Source organism: Diplodia corticola (assembly GCF_001883845.1).
Source record: "Diplodia corticola strain CBS 112549 chromosome Unknown scaffold2, whole genome shotgun sequence".
NCBI classification, from domain to species: Eukaryota; Fungi; Ascomycota; class Dothideomycetes; order Botryosphaeriales; family Botryosphaeriaceae; genus Diplodia; species Diplodia corticola.
Genome location: NW_017971481.1, coordinates 223,904 through 246,104, shown reverse-complemented (window position 1 = coordinate 246,104; position 22,201 = coordinate 223,904). Strand labels below are relative to the sequence as shown.

Sequence of the window (22,201 nt, the reverse complement as noted above, 5' to 3'; positions counted from 1 at the left end):
TCCCAGGAGATATCTTACCTTCTGATGATGATCTCCAGCTAGTGATGAAAGCATGAATCAGCATTTCGTTAACCGACCCGCTCAATGATGGAGGACCCCTGTGGGTCTCTCGGGAGCTGTCCGAGTGCGACAGATGACGAAATAGCAGCAATCGATAAGCGCCACCGAGAACGACGGCCGTGCATTTTCGTCGCCGTCATCGGGCCGTGCGGCGAAGCAAATCCCGACCACGACTTTCTCGCGTCGTCCACGCGCCGCGGAGGAAAAGCCATCCCACCACCTCAGCACCCTCCCCCCACACATCCGCAACACACAATGAGTGCGATACACACCCGACAGGCCGGCGCGTGCCTCCGCCGATGCCTCAATGCCCCGCGCCTGCTCCGGCCGCAGATCAGCTGGCACGCCTACGCCACCGCCGCACCACCAGCACCCAGGCCCGCCTACCGCACCGCCAGCAACAGCACATCCCCCAGCGCGGCCCCCCGCACCACCACCAGCGCCCCGCCCACCCGCAGCACGACCAACTCCCCAGACGACGCGCCGCCGACCACGGTGCGCAACGCCGCCGCCGCCACCACCACCACCCGCACCCCCTCCTCCCCGTCGACGACGCCAGGCACGCTCCGCGACCTCGAAGACGGGCTCGAGGACAGCCCGCCCGAGATCGCCGACCTGACCTCCCCCCCCCCGTCCTCGGCAGACGCATCCACGCGCGACTGGTCGCGCAGCTTCCACGGGCTGTCGTCGGAGCGCTTCAGCGACGCGGCGGCGGCGGCGCTGCTCGAGCCCATCCAGGCCGACGACATCGAGGTCAAGCCCGACGGCATCATCTACCTGCCCGAGATCAAGTACCGGCGCATCCTCAACCGCGCCTTCGGCCCGGGCGGCTGGGGGCTCGCCCCCCGCGGCGAGACCATCGTCACCGGCAAGACGGTGACGCGCGAGTACGGCCTCGTGGCCGGCGGCCGCCTCGTCAGCATCGCCCGCGGCGAGCAGCAGTACTTTGAGCCCGAGGGCATCCCCACCGCCACCGAGGGCTGCAAGAGCAACGCCCTCATGCGCTGCTGCAAGGACCTGGGCGTCGCGAGCGAGCTGTGGGATCCGCGCTTCATCCGTCGCTTCATGAAGGAGTATGCGAAGAAGGTGTGGGTCGAGCATGTGGTGACGAAGAAGAAGAAGCAGATCACCATCCGCAAGGACGACGAGATCCCGTATCCGTGGAAGGAGAGCAAGTTTTAGACGGGGACGGCGGGAAAAAGTTCAAGGCAGCGGGGGCTGGTGTATGAGAGCGAGAGAGAGAGCGAGAGAGCGAGCGAGAGAGAGAGAGAGAGAGAGAGAGAGGGACGGCTACGACGCTTTTTTTCTTCCAGCATTTCTTCCACTTGTGTATGGCGCCCCCGTTAATACGGATACCCGGGATCAAAATCGAGAGAAGACTCGACTGTATAGGTATCGCTTTCTTTCTTTTTTTTCCCTCTTCAAGAACAAAAGGCACTTCACGGATGGGAGACGTTGTGGCTCCGTGATCAGTGCGCATGGCGTTGCCGTGGGAGATATGGGTTGAGGGGATATGACAATCCAAAATGGGAAAAACGCATGGTCATGTAGATCACACAGAAGGCGCTTATAAACTGTTGGAAAGACCAAGAATATAAGACATCTCCACCTCACGATTTGCAGGATCGGCGTTTGCCTAATGACTATCATAGCCGGAAACAGCTGGAGACCGAGTGTTCCTCATACTCGCTTAAGCATACTATTGATTTCCTCCCGCATTGGCCGCTTCGTGTATGATTTCAGATGCCTTTTTATTGGGGTTAGCTACGCGGTCGCGAGACCCGAACTTGGTATTCTTTCCCAGGACCCTTGCTTTTTTGAGTTTACCATGGAGGAAAGGAAGCCACCACCGCATCAATGTATAATCAGTGGAACTACCGGCATCAATGTTAGTATAAACGGCTTTGTGGAGAGCTAAAAGAAGCAAAATCGAGAAAATCCCAAACACCAGAAAAAGTTCCTGAAGAGATCTATGCAAATAAGGAAACAAGGCCTAAATGTGAATCCTCCCCCCCTCTCTTAGTACGCCAGATCGCTGCCCGTCGCCCTTCCCCTGCTCTCACGAGACGGCGTGCGCGACCTCGACGGCGGCGGCTGCGGCGACAGCCTCCCCTTCTCCTGCGGCTGCGCGCCCGCGCCCCACTGCCACGGCATCCACCCGCCGCTGGTTGTCCGGCTGCCGCCCGGACGGCCGCGTCCGCTACCGCCGCTGCTGCTCCCCTCAAAGGCCTCGTCGTACTCGACGCGGTCGAACTCCAGCTCGCTCTTGCTCTTGGACAGGCTGCCGGCGCCGCTGCGCTCCCTGGACGGGTCTCTCGAGACGTTGCCGGCGGTGGCGGCTTCTTGCTCAAAGGCGCTGAGGAGCGTCTGCAGGCGGGTGCGCTGCGAGGCGATGTAATTGGCGCGGTCCTCGGGGCGGCCGCGGGCGATTTCGTCGGGGATGATGGCGCCGCTGGCGGAGAGGGCGGTGGCGGCGTCGGCGCGCGAGGCGGTGCCCTGCCGCTGCCACTGCGCGGCGCCCTGCAGCGCGCCCGACACCAGGCCGTAGAAGTCGCCGGCCGGGGCGGCGAGCCCCTGCGTGGCCGAGGGCAGGTTGAAGCGCGAGAGGAGGGTTTGGGCGTAGGTGCCGCCCTGCTGGCCGGGGCGGGTGGGCGGGGGCTGCGGCGAGGGCGCCATGCCCAGGACGTTGACCTTGACGTATTCGATGGCCTGGTTGAGGTACTGCAGACCCACGCGCTTGCCGTTTTCGTGCGCGTCGCTGATGAAGCGCTCGATTTCGTGCTCGTGCTGCGCCAGGAAGGGGTGCACGTGCGTCTGATAGAGATATGGGGCCCCCTGGACCAGGTACAGGTAGGCACCGAAGCGTATCCACGCGTAGAAGGGCAGCCAGTCAACCGCCCAAGAGAACCAGTATTCGGCCGTCTGGGCGATGGTGAAGCACACCCAGAACATCAGCCATGGCGTCAGCTGCTGGGGGTCGCCGGTGCGCAGCGCCTTGTACGAGGCAAAGATGGGGAAGAGGGTGGTGAGCCCGGTACTGTGCGCAGCTTGTCAGCGAGGCGTGGACGACGGCGAAGAAGAGAAAATTCCGCGCAGTGCGGTGCTGTGCTGGTTTCCGAAGCTGGAGCCTGAGCTCCAGGCGGGGCGCGGGAGCTGGACGAAGCTGCGGAAGCAGGCCGGACGGGCAGGCACGTACGTGAGGAGATTGGGGAAGATGTCGAAGATTCCGAAGAACATGGCGGCGGCGGTCCCCAGGCGCAGTGGGTTGGGCAGGCTGGGAGACGGAGGTGTGTCGAGAGGAAGCTTGGGACGGAGGTGAAAGAAAGCAATGCGACTCTCGCAGGCGGCGGCGGCGGGTGGAGCGCGCGCCCCGCACTGCGCCGCGGCGAGCTACCCTAGCTCGCTCTATCGGCCCTGCGAATCGGCGCGGGAGGGGCTTGGGCATGCCGGCTAGCCGCGCCCGGAACTCCGCTCTCGTCTGCTATTTTTGCCGGCAGGCTCCAGGAAAGGCGCGGTACCATGGGCTTCCATGGTCTGCGGCTCACGGAGTCCGGCGCCTGATGAGCAGCCCGGCCCTCACGTTACCTCGTCACAAGGCCGTGTGTGCGCTGGTGGCGCTGAGTCCTTTGACGTTGCAAGCCGACGGAAAGCGATTGTGTGGCCCGCACGGGTCTGGCTGTCTCAGGCCTGCCGCCGTCTTGAGCGCCGGGGGTGCAGGGACGTTGCCAGGCGTCTCGTCATTGCTGCTCCGTGCCACGGTGCTGGGCATGGGCGCCTCCAAGGCGACCCGCACCTGGCCTGTCAGAGCAGCAGAGCAGCAGAGCGGCAGAGCAGCAGAGCAGCAGCGTCGGGACTCCGACGCGGTTCAGGCAGTGGTAGGGCTGCGTGGCTAATGCAACGACTGCGCCACAGCAGACCGATTCCTGGACTGCCCGGCCTCCACGTCAACGGCCCAGCCTCAACAACCGCCGCGACGCGTCTGAGGTCTGTCCACATCAGCGTCCTTATCCCGTGTAGATCGATCCCGCTGTCGTTTTCCGCGTGCTTGTGTCCGCATATATACCAGTGCGCTTTCTGCGCCCCGACGAAACCTGCTGCATCCGGCAAGCGCTTTTGCATTGCATCATCAGCTGCCCGTCTCATTTGCCTGTACACAGTAGCCCGTTCCGCATCATGTGCATCGCCGTCATTACCACCGCGCACCCGCAGTACCCCTTCATCCTCCTCAACAACCGCGATGTGCGTCGTTTCCCCAGCTCCCTCGCGGGGCCCACAGCTGACCGTTTCTCCCCCAGGAATATCTCCACCGCCCCACCGCCCCCGCGCAGTGGTGGGCAGAGCCGCACTCACACGTCCTGGGCGGCTACGACCTGCACCGGCCAGTCCACGGCACCTGGCTGGGCATCACGCGCCAGGGCCGCATCGCCGTGCTGACCAACTTCCGCGAGGAGGGCGCCGCCATCATCCAGGACGAGCGCAGCCGCGGCGCCATCCCCCTCGCCTGGCTCAAGTCGCCGCCCGCCGCCGACGAGAGCACCGCCGACTTCGCCCAGCGCCTCGTCGACGAGGGCACGCTCAAGCACGTCGGCGGCTTCAGCATGCTGTACGGCCGCCTGCAGGACGTGGTCAAGAAGCACCGGCGCGATCCCGCCGCGACGACAAACGGGGACGGCCCCAGCCACGACCAGGCCGGCCTCGCCGTCGTGTCCAACCGCACGCCCGACGTCAAGGGCCTGGTCTGGCTGGCCGGCGAGCCCGGCGCGACCCACGCCCTGAGCAACTCGCACTACGGCGATAACTCGTGGCCGAAGATCGTGCAGGGCGAGGCCGGCCTGCGCGCCGCCGTCGACGACCACGCCAACGCCGGCGAGCCGCAGGATGCGCTGCTGGAGCGCCTCTTTGCCGTGCTGAGCGCCGACACCATGCCCCGCCAGCGCAACGGCGAGGGCTGGGAGACGTACCTGCGCCAGTTGCGGAACAGCATCTTCATCCCCGGCATCGGCCACGACGCCGAGATGACGGAGAAGCCGGCCGATGCCGTGGCTGCGGCCACCGGCGTGGAGTCGGTCAGCGCGACGAGTGGCATCTACGGCACGCAGAAGCAGACGGTGATCCTGGTGGACCGGGAGGGGAAGGTCACGTTCGTGGAGAGGACCCTGTATGACGATGATGGGAAGCCGGTCAAGGGCGGGAAGGAAGACCGGCGGTTCGACTTCCAGATCGAGGGGTGGTGACCGTCTTGATGTTAGGTACCTGTGCTGAGATTGGTTGGCATTGACCCCGTGTGGAAAAAGAAAGCAGGCGCTCCATGTTGGATCAGGGGCCGTCTGTGGAGATGAGTTATGACTTAACCAGGGCAACGAATGGCGTAAATAGCTGAACAGCACAAGTTCGTTTCAGGACATGCATGCACAACATAGATGGCGCCTAGCATTATTTTATTTCGGCATTACTCTTGTCAAGATCGCATTCATTACACCATAGCTTCTTCCGCTGCAACATGGCTGCATCATACCCAAAGCTAGCCGCTAGCCAGACCTTAACCACGAGCCAAATACGAGAGAGAGAGAGTGTGTATCATTCGCTACCATCTACCTCACACTCACCGCCACTATTTCAACCCGGCATGCAAGCAGAAACCTGCGGCGCGGCAAGGCACGGCACGCTGCATGCCACACTCATCACGTTCAGTCTTGACATCACGCACATGCAGCTGTAACACATCACATAATATGCAAGAGGAAAATGAGCCGTCACCCGCTTTCCCTTTATCAGCACTACAAACAACCGGTTCTTGCATCCATCTAGCGGGAGTGGCCTAGGTATGTCGGTTCACGATTCGCACTCTCTTCTCTCTACAATCATCAAGATGCTAACTTGACACCTGCCTGCAGTGGTTAAGGCGCTGCTTTCCCAAAGCAGAAATCGCGAGGTATGATTGAATGGAGAACCCGCCCCCCCCATGCATACGGCCTGCTGACAAGATGCAAACAGTTCGAACCTTGCCTTCCGCATGGATACAGCTTCTTTTTTTGTCTTCCTCGCTGTTGTTGTGAGTGTCAGCTGAAGCCGCAACCTCGTGGCCAGGTGGTGTTTCTCTTTTGCTTTTTTTTTTTTTTGCCTACTGATCATTGGCACGTATGGCACACCGCCCGTGATATGACCGGTTCGTTCCCTACTTAGTAGTAACACGATCATATGGAAGAGTGTGGGGATATTGATAGTTATCAATTGGTGTCTAGTAGTGTGTGCGCTGAGACAACATCTGCCCCGGCTTCCCTACCGATATAATGACCGCCCATACTTCTATAACGCCAGGTGATGGGTTTAAGAGTAAGAAAATGAATGTTAAAGTACCAGTAGTTATCAAACAAAGGCTGTCTATTCTAAACCTTACCCTCCGTCCTTTCCTTAGTTGTCCCACTACTCTAGAAACTGGGCCGCGCGAAGACATGGCCGATGCACATGTCCCATTAAGTCTGAGAAGTGACCAAACGTGGGCGAATCAGGAGGAGCGTTTGCGCGCTTGAGGTGTCATCTGAAAAGCATCCTGTTAGGTTCCCATCGATGGAACCAGCTGACATAGCCCTGGAAACATTGCACATAGAGATCGTTCAAGGCACGTCTCAACGGTCCATTATCCTATTGAGCTTTGTGAAGCTGCAGCTGAGAACGTTCAGACATGCTCGGTCGATGCCGGGGCCGGGTGAAGAAATCACGGATCCATCGATAGCATACAAGACAAGCTATGAACGTAGGAAACAAACATAACGCTTGAAGCGAGATTGAATTTTCGAGATCATCGAGGGCTATAAGCGAGTACAAGTTTCTCGGTCCCGATGTCCAGTGGAGAGTTGGCCGGTAGGGAATTAAAGAACCATCTCGCTTATTCCCTTTGCAGCACAACAGTCAGTCCCATCAAGCCAAGCATGACTGTCTTGAGCCACGGATATTCACTCAGCAAGATCGTCACATAGCCCACGAAGGGGATGTAGGCGAAGACACTGCCGATGACATCGTTCTCGCGGTTCAAGAATGACTGGCCCCGCGCGTAGAGCTCCGTATCGTCCGCGACATTGTTGTCGCCCTTGGTGAGAAGATGGAGAGGGTTCGGCCTGGCACGGGAAATTCCAACAGCGTTAGCAAACCCCGTTCCACATATGGCCAAGACTCTGTGCCTTGTCAAGCAGCACAAGCGCCGCCGAGGGAGAGAGCAACACTCACCCGCCACCAAACCTCCTCACAACCCTGTGCACGATCGGAATGTCCTTGCCCTTCACGCTATACACCACCACCTCCCCAATCTTCGTCTCCTTCGCCCGGTTCCACAGGAACAGCAGATCGCCTCGCTGAAACGCCGGCTCCATGGATCCCGAGAGCACGACGACGATGGGGCTCTGCGAGTCGGTCACCACCGAGAGGCCCTTCCAGAGCATGAACGCCGTGCTCAGCACCAGCGCGAAGTTCAGGACCTGCAGCGCGACCTGTCGCGGCTGCATGCCGGCAAGGGGCCCCAGCAACGAGTCCATGGTTGTGGTGAATGGCGGTCGGGCGGCTTGGTCCCGGCTAGAAGGTGCGGGTGTTCGTCAGGCAGCAACTGCACGGCGCGGGGGTTGCGTGGGACGCGGTGGGCGGAGACGGAAGGGTCTGGCGCACCACGGGGGTTGATAAAATATCGACTGTCGAAGTTGGCTGGTGGAATGCTGCGTAGTCGAATGGCGGCAATGCCGATGGTGTCGGTGTCTGGCGTTGTGGAGCGCTGACGCAAGGTTGTTTTGTTTGCTGTGTTTGGCGTGGGCAGGTGCGAGTTGATGAAGCCACCTTGGTGTTCAGAAGCTGCGGGTCGGAGCTCCCTTCGGCAAGAGCTCCCCCGGATTTTGCCCAATGCCACCGCATCACCACTTTTGACACTACTGGAGCCACGGGCGACCATGGCACGCAAATGACTGAAGAAGGCAATTATACTTGAGGATGCTTGTTCGATCTTTCAATTACTCTAGAGCCTGGCTGACATCCCCAAATTCCATGATGCCAACTGCTGTGTGCGACACGCGATAACATATGATAGCACCTGTGATGACCGCATATTCTCCATGCAAAGGTATCTTCTTTTCGTGAACACGTCCAAGTCCAAGTGCCCAGCCGCGCAAAATCATGCTAGAAATTCAACATCCCGCCCATTGCATCGTCGCCCTCAGCCTCCGCGCCGTCATCGAAAATGCCCATTACTCCGATCCAGGGTTGCGGAAGGAAGCCACCAGGGCCGTGTATTGATGTGTGAGTTCCAGAACATGCTGGGGAAGGCTTGTGCCCTGGATTATGCTGCGGACTTTGAGAGTGCCCTCTTCTTCAATGAGCCTGCGGATGGTGAAGAGCAGCGGGGGAGAGAACTGTTTTGGTTCGTTAGCGACGCAATCATATGTTAATTGATACGATGAACTCACCTCAGAGTACCACCTGTATTGCCAACAGACAAGACGGATGAGTGCTCCGAGCATAGCCCTCACGTCTGCCACCTGCTCGAACATCTTGAGACAGCCACGCATCGCCTTCGGTGAGAAGCGAATGTTCAGACAAGCTTGATACGCCTCAATGCCCTCATCAAAATGATGCAGGCGTTCTGCGAGCTCTCCAAGAATCTCCCACTCCTCGGCCGTCTTCTTGTAAACTAATTGTTGTTGGCGATATTGCGCCATCTCCGTCCGCCAAATGGTGTAGACACGGAGGTCCTCGTAGAGAACCATGAAAAGGTTGTCCAGCCAGCGCTCGCACAGGCGCTTGTTTTGGAATTGCGTGTACGACTGGTGCGAGGGATCCGGCTCATCACTTCCGGCTTTGACCTCTTCCGAAGCCACGGTAGTTGCGGGTCTCTCCAAAGAGTCGCCTGCACCATCCGCTTCGTTGTTGGCTTGTCCATCCGGCTTGGACGCTTCTTCATCTGGCTTAGACGCCTCTCCATCCGGCTTCGACGTCTCGCCATTTTCACCGGCCACTTCAACTTCTCCATGACCGTTCGGGCGCGGGCTTGGCGAGCGAATGGCACTTGTACTGGCATTGCGGCTAGGCGGTTGCGCTGATACCGTCTGCCTCTCGTGCCTGTACTCCTCTTCCATAACGAAGACTTGGCTCCGTATTCTCAGCAGCTGGTCCCACCCTATCTTCTTGGTGATCTTGGTGAGGAGCATGTACGCCTTCAGGAACGTGCCCTTGAATCCCGCAGCGTGCAGCTTGCGCAATGTAGGGTGCACCATGTCAACGTCCGGGACGCCTGAACTGTCATCAATCTCGTCGCATACACTCTCAACCATTACGGGGAGAGAAACGCGAAGTGGCTCCGGCATGCGTGGTGCGTCCTTGTCCTGGTAGGTGAACATAGGGCAAGAATTGAGCGTCAACAGTGCCATATCCCATTGCTCGAGGCTGACGTAAATCTCCGCTAACCTTGCCCACGTGCCAAACTCGCTGGGGGCGGAGATGACGCTTCGCTTGGCAATTTCAAGCGCCAGTTCCGGATGGTTCTTTCGGTTGAGGAATTCAGCCTGACAGTCGAGCAGAGAGTAGTCCATGGGAAGCTCTTGGATGGCATCATGGAGCAGTCTTACTGCTTTGACCTCTTCATCCGCGGAGATGTACACGTGGGAAAGCAGCGAGGCGATTTCTGGGTCCCGGGTGCGCAGCTTTTCGAATAGATTGATTCCAGATGCGTAGCGACCGGTGGTGTGGATGTAGTTCAAAAGACCTGTAGTCAAATGGTTGGAGACCAGGTTCGGGACCTGAATCTCCGGGTCGGAGCCTAGTTGCCAGCCATTGAAGAACAGGCGCTCTGCAGCATCCAGAAATTTGTGCTCTGACTCGGTGGTGGTGATGGGGTTGAATCTCCTGACGCCAACTATTCTCTTGATAGTATCGCCCGTACCGTCATCGGCGTACGAGTAGGCGCGCAAGACGCTGCAGAGGTACGTCTCAAGCCAGAGTTCATCCGAAGCAACACGCTTCTCGCCGCGCTCGTCGATGCAGTAGCTCTCGACTGTGCCGGGTATGGCTACTTGGACACGCATGTCCAACCTCGAGAAGGCATTGTAGCAGCTGGAGACGTCAGTCAAGCCTTCAAACAGCCAGTGTCCCTGTCCAGCCTTACCAGTATAAGCCCGAAACAACCTTGTTCGTCTTGTCGTTGGGATTGTAGGTAAGTGTGTTGATGTAGGCAGCCAAGCTTGCGGAAGAGGAGGCGTCGACGCCGGTTACGTGGTGGTACACGCCGACCTAATCCATCATTTAGAGTCGTCCGCCAGACCAGGCATTTGAGGGCCAAGGAAGCTGTGTCCGTCCTCACCTTGTTCGCAGTGCCTTTGGGTTGCTTGACCAGGTGGACGAGATCCGGGGGGCCTAGTTCCCGCAGCGACTGGAGCGTTTCTGTGCGGGCGTCGACGACGGATTGAATCTCATCCTCGAAGATTCTGGGCAAGAGAAGACACGTCAGCACCTCGGCCAGGGCACGCGTACGAGAAGATAGCGGAGGGAGGCTGGTATGCGACGAGGAATTGAACCGAGGCAGGACAGCGCATGTGTGTGTAGAGGACATGCATCAGGTCCACAAGGGGACAAATGCAGAGACAAATAAATGCGGGACATACTCCGGGACTGCGGGCTGGGGAACCATGGTGGAGGCCGATGCGAAAAGATGCTGAATTAGCGCAACAGCATCAATTGTGGTGGCAACGACGGCAGCCGGTGAGGAGGAGATTGCGGCGTGCGGGTCGGAGAGAGAACGGATTTGGTGGGAGGTGGTGATCGTCGTCGACCGCACCTGAGCTTCCGGCCGGTCGTTGACGGCAGCAGCGCACCGCAGCACCAGCGCACGCACCGCTCTACCCAGCCCTGCCAGCGCGTCCACCCGCCTGACTCGTGCAGCCAGCCCGCGCGATTCGTGCGACTCGTGCCGGTACCTGTCGCGCTGCATCACCGCAGTATCCGCCGCCGCGTCGCACCCGCCCACCACACTTCACCCACGCCCGCCGCCGCTATCCCACGCCCGCTCGCTACCCTCACTATCGCGCTTTCGCTCACTGTCACCCCGGTCTCTCTGATGGCGTAGGCTGCCGCCGAAACGCTTCCGTCACAGACCGCGCCCGCAATTACTGCCTTCCCTGGCAGCTTGCGCCGACCCGAAGCTCTCATTCACAAATTGGTTGCGTTGCACGCATCCCCCCACCATGGTCAGCGTGCGCACTAGACTAGGCGGTCCGCAAGCTAACGCGCCGATGCTAGTCCCTGTTCAAAGCTATCAACATCGAGTCGGACGTCGAGTCGGACGAGGAGGTCGATGATACCAAGGAAATCCAAATCGAGGAAGCTTTGAAGCTGTACCAGACCGCCCTCAAATACCACTCCGAGGGCCCCAAGTCGTACCGCGACGCTATCGAAGCTTACAAAGCTCTCTTTGACTCCGACATCTTCAAATACCCGGAATCGCTTTCCGAATACCGTCGCTCTGAGCTTCACGGAGACCCCGACTATGATTTCATATTCCAGGAGGACCATGAGGCTGGTCCGACTCAGCTGGGCGGTTCTGCAGACAGTGCACCTAATACTCTGCCTCAGATATTACACCTGTCTTACAAAAACCATGGCCAATTCATGCTGGAAGTGGTCGAGCACAGTCTACGGGAGCGACAGCAAGCTCTCCTTGTACTGGATGCTGCTGCGTCCACAGCGGCTGTAGACGTCCCACTTCGCTACTTTGCTGAAGCTCTGGATAAAGACGACTCGGATCTGGACCTGTGGGCGCGCACTGCTTCAGTTGCAGCGCTTACTGGAAGCAGCAGGATCACGAGATTTTGCTTAGAGGCCGTATTGGACGGCGACGATGAGGGGCTGGACAGCATCATGCGTCTTCCTGGCCTCGAAGAAGGATTCGCCGGCCAACAGTTGCGGGAGCTTGTGGAAAAATTGCAGGACACATTATCACTGCTACAACAACCACTTTCCGCCCTGAGGCGAAGGAAGCTATCCGCCGCTCTGAAGAGACGACTAGCTCCATTCTCCTTCGCTCCCCTACCAGGAGATGTGAAGCGACGTGATGCTCTGGAGAAAGCTCTAAGTCGTCCTTCGCCACATATTCCTCTGAGCCCCATCAAATCCGACTGGACACATTTGGGCGACGCCATCTTGAACGAATACCTTCAAGAGCAACAACGCCTGGTTGATCCGGGCCCAGGGATACTCGTGACTCTGACCCTTTCTGATTTACCAAACAACACCGTCGAGACTCAGCAAGTACCGACGAATACCGCGGCGTCAGAACCGCTAGCGGACCAAGCAGGGCAGCCCTCCGAAGCGCAGGCAAACGTGGAAGAGAAGGATGGAAAGGCTCCTGGCGAGAAGACAGAAGACACGGAGATGAAAGAGGCTGGCGATGATAAAGCAGACCAAGAAGGAGCAAAAATTGACGAAAGAGCGTCTGTAGAAGCCTCTGACCGACCACCTGCATCGTCGCGAAAAAGGTCGACAGAATCAGCTGGTCTCCCCGAGTCTGGAGAGGGTGGCCGTGGACGAAGCAAACGGATCCGAGCGCGTGAATCGATTGGCGATGCTAATCTGGGTAGTGTTGTCACTGCAGCAGACACGTCCCAACAGCATGTGGAGGACGAGTTGCGCCAATTCCATGAAGCTGACGACTGGTTGTATGAGGTCGTCGGAGATATGCTGGCAAAGCTGGAGGTCAAGGGATTGAAGTCTCCCAAGGTCGTGAGGGACATGCTGCGCAATAAGAGAACAAATTCGACCAAAATGGAAGAATCGGGGTTCAAAACAGCCGCCGAAGATCTTTACAAAATCCTTCAACAGCTCATTCCACAGGCAGTCCCAATCCTGACGGGCCCCGACTCGATCGACATGTTAGGAAGCGCTTCTCGCGAAGCCGGGCTTAACGCTTTCCTGGGCTACACAAAATCATCAGGCTCTGAGAGAGCAAATCGACCCATCCTCGATTCAGATTGCTTACTCAAATGGCCGCCACTTGCAGATACCGAAGGTATGCCGATAAAAGAACTCATGTGGTCATGGCTCCAGAGCATGCTCAGGCCCGGGGCTTTTCCCGATCCTGAAGACACTCAGTCAAGCTACATGAGACATCTGTGGTCTGATGACCTCAAGCGAATCATTGTACAGGCACTCGTCAATGTGGACGATTTTCTCTTCGAACGTATGCACGACGAGGTGTCGGCCCTTGACGCACGGATCTTGCACCAGCAAGCGGCAGGCAGATTGGCAGCAGTGAACCAAGAAGACACTCATTTGATTGAGATGGCTCAGACGATCTTCGAACTTCACCTCGACGTCTACTCACTGATCAAGCATCCGACCAGCAGTGTTGATGTGTCCACTCAGATTTTACAAAGAGAGAGGCTGGAAAGGTGGTCAAGATTAGCCCGAGATGCCATGGCATACCGAGCTACGGACGGGCGAACTTCGATCATCGATGAACTGGATTTCAGACACCTGTGGACATCAACTTTTCATCTGAGCGTGTCCGATGATGTATCTCAGGAATACGTTGTAACCTGCATTGAGGAGCTGAAGACCATTGCAAGTCTGCTGCCCGGCCCTGCCATCTACGTACCCAACAACGCTGTTATGCCTGAGCTCTCCGCTGAGGCAGCCGAGCGGGAGTTGACAAAGATCAACATGAAAGATTGTTTTATGAGGGTCTTCCAGCATGATGAACAAGATCCGGTGTCTGTCATTGAGAGTCTCGAACCGATACTGGAGTCTTCCGAACAGGACGCATCACAACCTCCATCACGCACTGAAGTTGGCGACAGCCAAGAAACGGATGCTGCTATGACCCCAGAGCCTGAAGGAGACGGTACAACTTTCGGTGCAAATCAAGATGCCCGACCTTCGCCGCTGAAAGCAATGGTACATTTTGTCTCGAGCGCTGACGTGTCATTGCGTTTGTCTCTATGGCAGCGTCTCCGGCAAGCGTATGAGGCAATTGATTACCCTCCTAAAGCTGTCTCATGCTACCTCCGGAGTATCGAAATCCTTGTCAGAGACATCAAGAGCGAGGCCTACAGTGAGGCTGGCTTCGAGCAGCGATCAGCCGAGTTACTCAAGTCGATCAAAGTTATCGATGAAATATTCGACAGAATCCTCAAGGTTGCAACGGTTGAAAACGTTTTCGAATGCATCGATGAAAGCCACATGCGGTCGTCTCTGAATGCGATTGGAGAGCTCCTTTGGCTTTTGAGTACCGTCACCGTCTTTGAGGACTTGATCCGCGTTGGCCAGATTCCGCAGCCAACGTTCGAGGGGCGTTTCAACTCAGCATTTACTGCGTTCATGGGCAAATTGCACGACACCATGGTACGTGGCTGGTTGCTGCAATGGCGTCTTCTCAGCGACGCTATGGCACAAGACAGCCAGCTCTTCCCAAAGCCAACCGAGGACAAGTTTGAATACCTCCGCCATGTCCATTACGCTTTCGGTATTCGTGGCTTCTGTTCAGCCTCCACCAAAGCACTGCTACGCTTGATGAAGGACGAGCTTTTGAAGTGGTTCAAGACGGACGACATTGCTGACATCGAGACCCGAGACACGGTGATTTGTCAGGTGCTCTATGATCTTTACGGTCTTTTCTGCTTTACCAATGCTGAGGACCTGACGGAGTATCCGAGCGATCACGACATGATGGATCAGAAGACGGCTCTCAAAATCATCGACTTCGTCATGTACCAAGCGCGAAAGATGAACGTTAAGGATCTGCACAGGACCCAGCTTGGATCGACAATTGATGTTGTTCACGGGTATCTGGCGCGTACTAAACCTTCAGGCGCCGAGGACTTACTTTTGAACAAGATGAAGTACCTCTCTTTCATCAAGTCCGCGGTCAATCCTTTGGACCTTTACAGGTGTGTCAATGGCGTCGGCGACTTATCGACTAAACCGATACCTGTGAAAAATGCACGCATTGCGGCGCGAGGCTGGTACTTCCTGATGGGAAGTATTGCACTGAACAGATTCAGGTCTCAGAATCAGAAGCGACAAGCTCCCGTGCCAACAGAAGACATCAACATCGCGTCAGCCTTCTTCGGTCAGGACCTAGAGTATGACTCGGAAAGATGGGAGACGTGGTACTCACAGGCACAAGCATACGACTACCAGATCGATGAGATGGTGGCATGGTCTGCTGAAAAGGTCAACAAAGGCGATCCGGAGCTCGTTCAGCACCAAAGAACAGCCATCCACTGCTACTCTATGGCAGTCGCGACAGCTATCAGGAACGCCGACGCTTCAGAGGATACCGCCAATAAAATGGCGCAGCTCTACGCAGATTTCGGCATGCGCATCTATTCGTCCTCTCGTGATCCGCTCTCTATGCAGGCTTTCGCACTCAAAGATACCGAGGAGCGGTTTTACAGCACCCATCAGGTGTTGAGGTCGGTTCCTTTTTCGCCCATGACACCGGTGGCTGCGTGGAAGTTTGCCAGTGGTCTATTCAGACGAGCCATCGCGAGGAGGCCCGACAACTGGCTGTCCCACTTCATGCTCGGCAAGTGTCTGTGGAAGCTGCATGAGGCGGAAGAAGGCACCATCCAACCGCGAAACCGCCCAAGCGTCGAAGAGGTTGTGGCTTGCTTCACAAGAGCAATCGAAGAACTTCCGGGCAAGAAGGGAAGTCGTGGAGAACCCATCCTCGAGCCCCACTACAAGCTGTTGTCCATTCTCTACAAGCTGGTGCAACGAAGGGAGCTTGAGTCTAGAGAAGCAAGCTCCAAGCTCCAAGCCACTCACTATGCCAGGCAGGTTCCCGTCTTGACGACAGATGACTCCGAGAACCCTGACGAGTGGGACGACTATGTCCTCAAAGTTCTCAAAACGCTTCGCTCTGCAGACAAATCTAATTGGCATCATCGTATGACCGCGAGAGCTGCGCATATCCACTATGGAGATCCGGCACCCGCAGACAAGTACATGGCAGCACTTACTGCCAAGAGCGAGTTCTCGCAGCAGGTCTTCACCAAGACCATGCAGCTGCAGGTTTGGAAGCCCGAGTATGAACGCTTGGGTCGGCATTTTGTCTATACAACGCGTTATACTCAGTTCTTCATCCAGCTACTGTTTGAGACAAACGATAGAGCTGGCATGGAGGCCCTGGCGAAGAGGGTCAGGCGTAGGAATCACGAATTCTTCGAGCACACAAAGTTGTGGCAGAATCTGTGTCATGCATACCTCAAAATGCTCCGACGTGCAGGACAGATTCCAGAAGGCCACGAAGACGCCGTCTTCAAGTCAATCAACCACGAGGAGTGGACTTCGGCAGCCGCACGCCTTGAAGCGTGGTGCCACGACCCCGAAACCAAGTCCAACGTTCTTGACGTCCTGCGCGAGGCTATGGAGCTCCGTCGCCTGAACAACAACCTCATGAAGGCCACCCTCATCGATGATTTAATCGGTGACACCTATGCGCTTCTGTACCAACAGGTGGTCCCAACTCTCCAGCCGGAGCCGGAACCGCCTGCACCACCCACAGCCCCCCCAGCCCCAGCCATAGCCCCAGCCATTGCCCCAGCGCCCGCACAACCTCAAGCACCCACATACGAGCGCACTAACATGATGTCCATGCAAAACATCATGAATCTGGACGGTGCCAGTACAAACGAGCCTCCGCCAACTGCAGCAGCAGCAGCAGCCGGTGCATTCGGTGTCATGTCGATGAGCAACAGCAGCAACAACAACCTACCCACAACCGCTCCAACAACAGGCACCACCACTCCCGCCGCCGTTTCCGAAGCCACAGCCGCCGCCGCCGCGGTGCCCAAACCGCGCGCAAAGGGCGTCGGCCGTCGCGAACTCATGCGCAAGGCCGACGCGGCGGTCACCAGGCCCGTCGTTGCACCTACGACACCGGTCACGAACATGCCGATCCGCGCGAGCCCGGCGAGACCGAGCATTGCCGAGGGTGCGGGCATGGCAGGGGCTTTCGCGCCTCCTGCGCTGCCGCTGGTGGGCGATGCAGAGAATGCGGGCGTTGGAGCGAATGGTCCGGCCGCGGCGGGTGTGGGTGCGGATGCAGATGACGCGGAAGCTGGAGTCAAGAGTGATGCGATGGACGTGGATGCGGCGGATGCCGGGGCGGACGCCGGTGGAGAACGAGAAGGCGAAGGAGAAGGCGAAGGAGAAGGCGAAGGAGAAGGCGACAACAAGAGCGAGAGCGAAGAGGAAATTGAGGAGATCGAGGACATGAATGAAGAGGACGAAGGCCCGGAGGGATACCCTGGCGCGGTCACGTATGACGAGAGCAACGGCACAGCTGACGAAGCGGGGCCCGCCGACGCAGAAGACATTGAGGAAAACGCCGTCGCCGACGATGACGACAACGACACGCTTGTCACCGCCAAGGAAGAGGAAGAAGACGACGAAAACGATGACGGAAACGAAGAAGTCCCGCTCCCAACGGGGAGCCAGCACTCGTCCGCCACGGCCACGGCCACGGCCGCCGGAGCACCAGCAAACGACGACATCAAGACCCCGCTGTCGCCATCCCCCGAGCTTCCACCATCATCGAACGAAGACTCCTCCTCCACCAAACCCGAAGCTACCAGTACCACCACCATCCCCACAGTCAACACCACCGCCGCCAACACCCTCGCGGTCCCTCCAGCCGCCGCCACCACGACCACCACCACCACCGCCACATCGACAGCCCCCGCCAGCATCCACGACTCCGCCGACGACGAGAGTGAGCTCTCTGAAATCAACGACGACTCCGACGACGAAGACATGGCCGAAGGCGCTCGCGCAGCGGAACAAGCCGCGGCCGCTGCTGCCGCCGCCGTGGCTGCCGCCGCCGCCGCTGCGAGGAAGGAGGAGGAAGAGCGGAAGGCGAAGCAACGACAACAAGAAGAGGAAGAGGAGAGGGAGAAGGCAACGGAAGAAGAGGAGGAGAGGGAGAAGGAGAAGGAGAAGGCGGCGGCGGCGGAGGCGGCGGAGAAGAAGAAGAAAGAAGAACAGGAAGAGAAGCCGAGGAAGGTGAGCGGCAGGAGGAAGTCGGCGGCCAACAACACCGCCCCTGCTGCGAAGAAGACGAGGGGAGGCGGGCCGGGGTCGAGAGGGGGTGGGAGGGGTAGGGGCAGAGGGGGGAGGGGGCGCGGTCGTGGTGGTGGCGCTGCTGCTGCTGGGGGGGAGGGCGGCTCGTAGGGTGGGGTATGGTGGTTTGTCGTTGTCGGCGTGCTTGTATGCATATTTGTGGTTTCCTGTCTCTCTTCCTTTCTCTCTTCCTTTCTCTCTTCCTTTCTCTCTTTTGGTCTTTCCTTGTCGAACTGGGGATCTGGGGAAAGAAATGGAGAGTGTTGTTTCCCGCCGTTATATTCTGTCAGCATCCAACATCATCACAACATTCCCTGTTCAAGCGAAAGATATCTGCTAGGAGGCGGAGATGTGGTGGCACTACGGGACCGCATATCATATCGGTAGTCACTCCGTGCTACCTGTCGGATGGTGGAGGACGCCATGGCTCGATTACCTACTTGCATGTATTGAAGTCGAGAGCGCCTCCTTCGTCGCACCGCCCTGTGTGCTGGCTGCACGTATTGCCGGCGGCGTTGCTGCCTAGCATTTCCCTTTTTACGGCAAAATCCACCGCATAGTACTTGGAAGTGAAATCGCGATCCCTTGAGCTCTACGGCTTGGAGTGTCGTCAAGAAGGGGGGGTTAGAGATGTCAAGTCGGCGAAAGGGTTCGGCCTTAAGTCGTCTAGAATACAAACAGTAAAACTTAGAAGAATCTCAAGCAATCGTTCGAGTCAATAGTCACATACGCAGTTGCAACGATGACTTCCTCAGACGGTATTGAGAAATCAATCCTCCTTGAACAACTCTCACTCCAATGGGCACATGGCGCACTGCACGTAGGTTCCAAGCGGGAAAAAATAGTAATTGCACGTTCCTCCCTGCCTACGAAATTGATGACAGCCGCTTCAATGAGATGAAAAGGGGAAAACCAAAAGCCTGCTGGTATTCTTCAGGCTCTGAACAGAGACAAAGCCGTGTCAAAAAGGAAAACAATGGGGCAAATGAAAAAATTCATCGGATCGTCCTCCAACCAAACCACCCGCTTCCTTCATTCTCAACAACTTCGGGGTATCACAGTATGCCCGTTTTCTCTCCCTTTTGATTGGGGAAGCAATTCCATTTTTGTTCACACAGCATGGGCAGCGGTCTTCTCGGAGGCTGCGGCGGCCTCAGTGCTCTTGCCGCAGCCGGCGCAGGCGCACTTGCCGGGCTCGCAAGGGCACTTGCCGGACTCGGCGTGGCAGTTGCACTTGGTCTTGTCGGTGCCGGGAACGACCTCCATCTCGGCCTCCTCGGCGGTGGGGACCTTGGTCTCGCCGGCAGCCGACGACTGCGCGCCCTGGGCCTGCTGCTGCTTCTTGAGGTCCGCGAGGTGGCGGGCCTCGTTGTGCACGTCGATGACCTGCTTGTTGCCCTGCTCGTAGAACTGGCGCAGCTTCTGGCCGGTCGGGGTGCCGAGGGCCTTGTCGAAGTACGACGTGAGGCCGCGCCAGCCGGCGCCGGCCTTTTGCGAGACGCCGTACTTTGCGTCGACGGCGGCCGCCTTCTCCGTCGCCTTGTAGCGGTCGTCGAACGACTTGAGGGCGGTGGTGAAGCGGTTCGAGACGCCGTGCTGCTGGTCAAGGGCGAGGGCGCGCTCGATGGCGTTGTCGCTGATGACGTAGCCGTGCGCCAAGTACTCGGCTACGATGCGACTGCGCGGCTTGTCCTCCTGCGGGATGTTGTGGTTCTCCTCCTTGCCTGCCTCGCCCTGGTCGGGCGAGCCCTTGCCGCCGGCCAGGTCCTCGAACGACTTGGCCGACGTGACCTTGACCTGCGCCGGGCCCAGCTGGGTGTTGTCGAGCAGCAGTGCCGTCTTCGCGGCCGTCTCCTTCTCGAATGTCACGGTTGCGGACTGGGTGCCTTCGTTGAGGGGCGTCACGGAAAGCGATTGGATCTTGCCGCTGTGGAAGGGAGGCGTTAGCTTTGGGAACGCTTGACTGGGATGAGTGGCGGGAGCTGTACGTACCAGAAGCTGAAGAAGTCGCGGACCTCCTTCTCGGTGGTCTGAGAGGCAATGTTCTCAACGTGGACGGAGGCCATTGTTGCGGTAGTGGTGAAGATCAGGTGGGTTGTGTGGAGCGTGGAAATGTCTGTGTGTAGAGTGTGGGTATCAGAGGAGTTGTGGATGGGAAGCGGCGAGAGGTGTTGACGTCGATGGGCTTATGTACCAGGAGTGGGTAAAGTGCTTGCACGCTTGGGGGGCGGCGGGGGCAGGCGCACGGGCGCCAGGGAATGATCTGACGTCGTGGCCCGTTGCGTCATGTGTGGCTGTGCGGCGTGGCGAAATCTTGATGGCCGCTGCCTCCATTTCGCTACCCGGCCGGCAGCGGCCACGAATACCTCTGGCATGTGACGATGCCTCCAGAACCCCGCGCTAGCGCAAAGAGCTGTAATAATGCGAGAAACGAGATTCCCAGGTGCCAGCCTGTCTCGTTCCCGTTTTCGCGGCTGCCTGGTCGCGCCACGGCCGCAGCCACAAACCTGACGTGCCATCGTCCCGCCAGGCCTCGGATCGCTTTTCGACCGTCGGCATCGATTCCGAATTTTTCGTTGAGTGTGGCTGAGTCGACCGGACCTTCTGGAATCTCCAAGCTCGAGGTCCGCCTTCGCTGGAGCTCATGTTCGCTCGACTCTTGTCAGGATTCAAGCCGCACACCTGACCGACGGCCGGATTTAATTCATGTCCGATGAGAACGCGAGCTGAACCAGCGTCGTAAATAGGATGTGCTGTGGCACGAACATGCTTAGTCTCTCAGAGTCTTCGGTACATCAGGACTCAAGTGATCAGTAGAAATCGATGAATTATTCTACCGCTAAACGGTGCATGTGTCATTTTTCGAACCTCAGCCGCAGTCATAAGCATAGCGCTCACCGGCAAAGAGCGTATCTACTGTTGAAAGAACCTTCGGCAAGATTCGACCTGGTCCTGAACGAAGATCCGGGTCAAGACCGACACCAGAGCGATGTGGATCTACTATTTCCCTGAACTGTCCTCTGTAATCTGAAGTGGCCGAAGGGCAAGCATCGGGGCTGTTGAACAGACGGCGAAGAGTTAGTTTTGTCGTCAGAACCCGGGATGTATCTGGGTTGGGCAACCATGGTCATATACATAGCACAATAGGTGGGCCGAGCTTTGGCAGAAATGCACTCTCAGTATTCAGGGGAAAACAAGGCGTGCAGTGGTCACTAGTCGGATTCCAAGATCGTCGCGAAGCAGCTGAGTACCACCACAGACGCATCACCGGATGGTTGCCGGATGCGGAAAGTCGGGGAGAGTTTCAGGTGGACTACAACTTCCCCGGATTGGATACTGCTCGCGTGATGGAATGGATGGCCGTTTCAACGTTGCGCGTGCGGCGAAAGATGAGGCGATGCTAACGATCGAGGCTAGGTAGTAGGGTCCCGCGGATGTCCGGACGCCGTGGCCGGAAGCTACCTGCTAGTCCAACGCTAGGGAAGCGGATTCACGGAGACGAGCGTAATTTACCAGACAATTCGAGCCGGCGCCCGCACTCTGCCCCAGTTTCTCTTATCTCGACCCGTGGTCAATATGGGGACAGGAGTCATCAGCGGTGAGCAAGCGCTATGCGACTCGCGAGCAGCACACCACCGGGGCGTGCCTGGAACCATCTCTTTTCTTTTTCTCCCGTAAGATCGCCGATGTCAGGCGGACAGGAAAGTCGAGATGGCTGGTGCGGGAGTGAGGGGTAAACAACGCAGGGCAGGCGACGGGCTTCCCCTCTAGGGGAGAACACCCTGAGAGCAATTTCCGGAGCAGTCGACCTTGGCTGGGCCCTCGCTAGCCGTCCACCCTGCAGGACAATTGTACCGAGCAAGACCCGTGGTCAGCCGAACCATAAGGCTGGCACGCTGGCGCAGGGTGGTGCGGAGGATGCAGCCAGGACAGGGCGAGCCGAGAACGGCGCAGCGGCATTGCATGCGCCAGCGGCTCTGCGCGCCCGCCCACTGCAGCACTGATCTCGACACGGCAGGGGGCCGGGTCGCACATGGCAAAGCATGGCCTG

At 58.0% G+C, this 22,201-nt stretch overlaps 7 protein-coding genes across 7 annotated transcripts; 3 read left to right on the top strand and 4 right to left on the bottom strand.

The window, feature by feature from the left end:
- Positions 1–315: 315 nt before the first annotated feature.
- On the top strand, positions 316–1,242 carry BKCO1_200074 (mgm101 protein; the record flags this gene model as incomplete). Its single annotated transcript, XM_020272579.1, has 1 exon — positions 316–1,242. The coding sequence occupies one exon, from the start codon at positions 316–318 to the stop codon at positions 1,240–1,242; it is 927 nt and encodes a 308-aa protein (XP_020134999.1).
- An 837-nt stretch (positions 1,243–2,079) lies between these two features.
- BKCO1_200073 (hva22 domain membrane protein) lies at positions 2,080–3,297 on the bottom strand (the record flags this gene model as incomplete). Its single annotated transcript, XM_020272578.1, has 2 exons — positions 2,080–3,097; positions 3,257–3,297. The coding sequence occupies 2 exons, from the start codon at positions 3,295–3,297 to the stop codon at positions 2,080–2,082; spliced, it is 1,059 nt and encodes a 352-aa protein (XP_020135004.1).
- Positions 3,298–4,233: 936 nt separating this feature from the next.
- Positions 4,234–5,294, top strand: BKCO1_200072 (uncharacterized protein; the record flags this gene model as incomplete). The annotated part of the gene is made up of 2 exons (XM_020272577.1): positions 4,234–4,299; positions 4,356–5,294. The coding sequence occupies 2 exons, from the start codon at positions 4,234–4,236 to the stop codon at positions 5,292–5,294; spliced, it is 1,005 nt and encodes a 334-aa protein (XP_020135005.1).
- Positions 5,295–6,946: 1,652 nt separating this feature from the next.
- On the bottom strand, positions 6,947–7,589 carry BKCO1_200071 (microsomal signal peptidase 18 kda subunit; the record flags this gene model as incomplete). The annotated part of the gene is made up of 2 exons (XM_020272576.1): positions 6,947–7,175; positions 7,285–7,589. 2 exons carry the CDS (start codon positions 7,587–7,589, stop codon positions 6,947–6,949), a joined length of 534 nt encoding a protein of 177 aa, XP_020135002.1.
- Positions 7,590–8,285: 696 nt separating this feature from the next.
- On the bottom strand, positions 8,286–10,720 carry BKCO1_200070 (clathrin-coated vesicle protein; the record flags this gene model as incomplete). The annotated part of the gene is made up of 5 exons (XM_020272575.1): positions 8,286–8,450; positions 8,505–10,146; positions 10,199–10,323; positions 10,394–10,517; positions 10,695–10,720. The coding sequence occupies 5 exons, from the start codon at positions 10,718–10,720 to the stop codon at positions 8,286–8,288; spliced, it is 2,082 nt and encodes a 693-aa protein (XP_020135003.1).
- Positions 10,721–11,273: 553 nt separating this feature from the next.
- BKCO1_200069 (transcriptional corepressor of histone) lies at positions 11,274–18,261 on the top strand (the record flags this gene model as incomplete). Its single annotated transcript, XM_020272573.1, has 2 exons — positions 11,274–11,276; positions 11,329–18,261. 2 exons carry the CDS (start codon positions 11,274–11,276, stop codon positions 18,259–18,261), a joined length of 6,936 nt encoding a protein of 2,311 aa, XP_020134851.1.
- A 999-nt stretch (positions 18,262–19,260) lies between these two features.
- BKCO1_200068 (actin cytoskeleton protein) lies at positions 19,261–20,216 on the bottom strand (the record flags this gene model as incomplete). The annotated part of the gene is made up of 2 exons (XM_020272572.1): positions 19,261–20,077; positions 20,143–20,216. 2 exons carry the CDS (start codon positions 20,214–20,216, stop codon positions 19,261–19,263), a joined length of 891 nt encoding a protein of 296 aa, XP_020134850.1.
- Between the last annotated feature and the right edge of the window lie 1,985 nt (positions 20,217–22,201).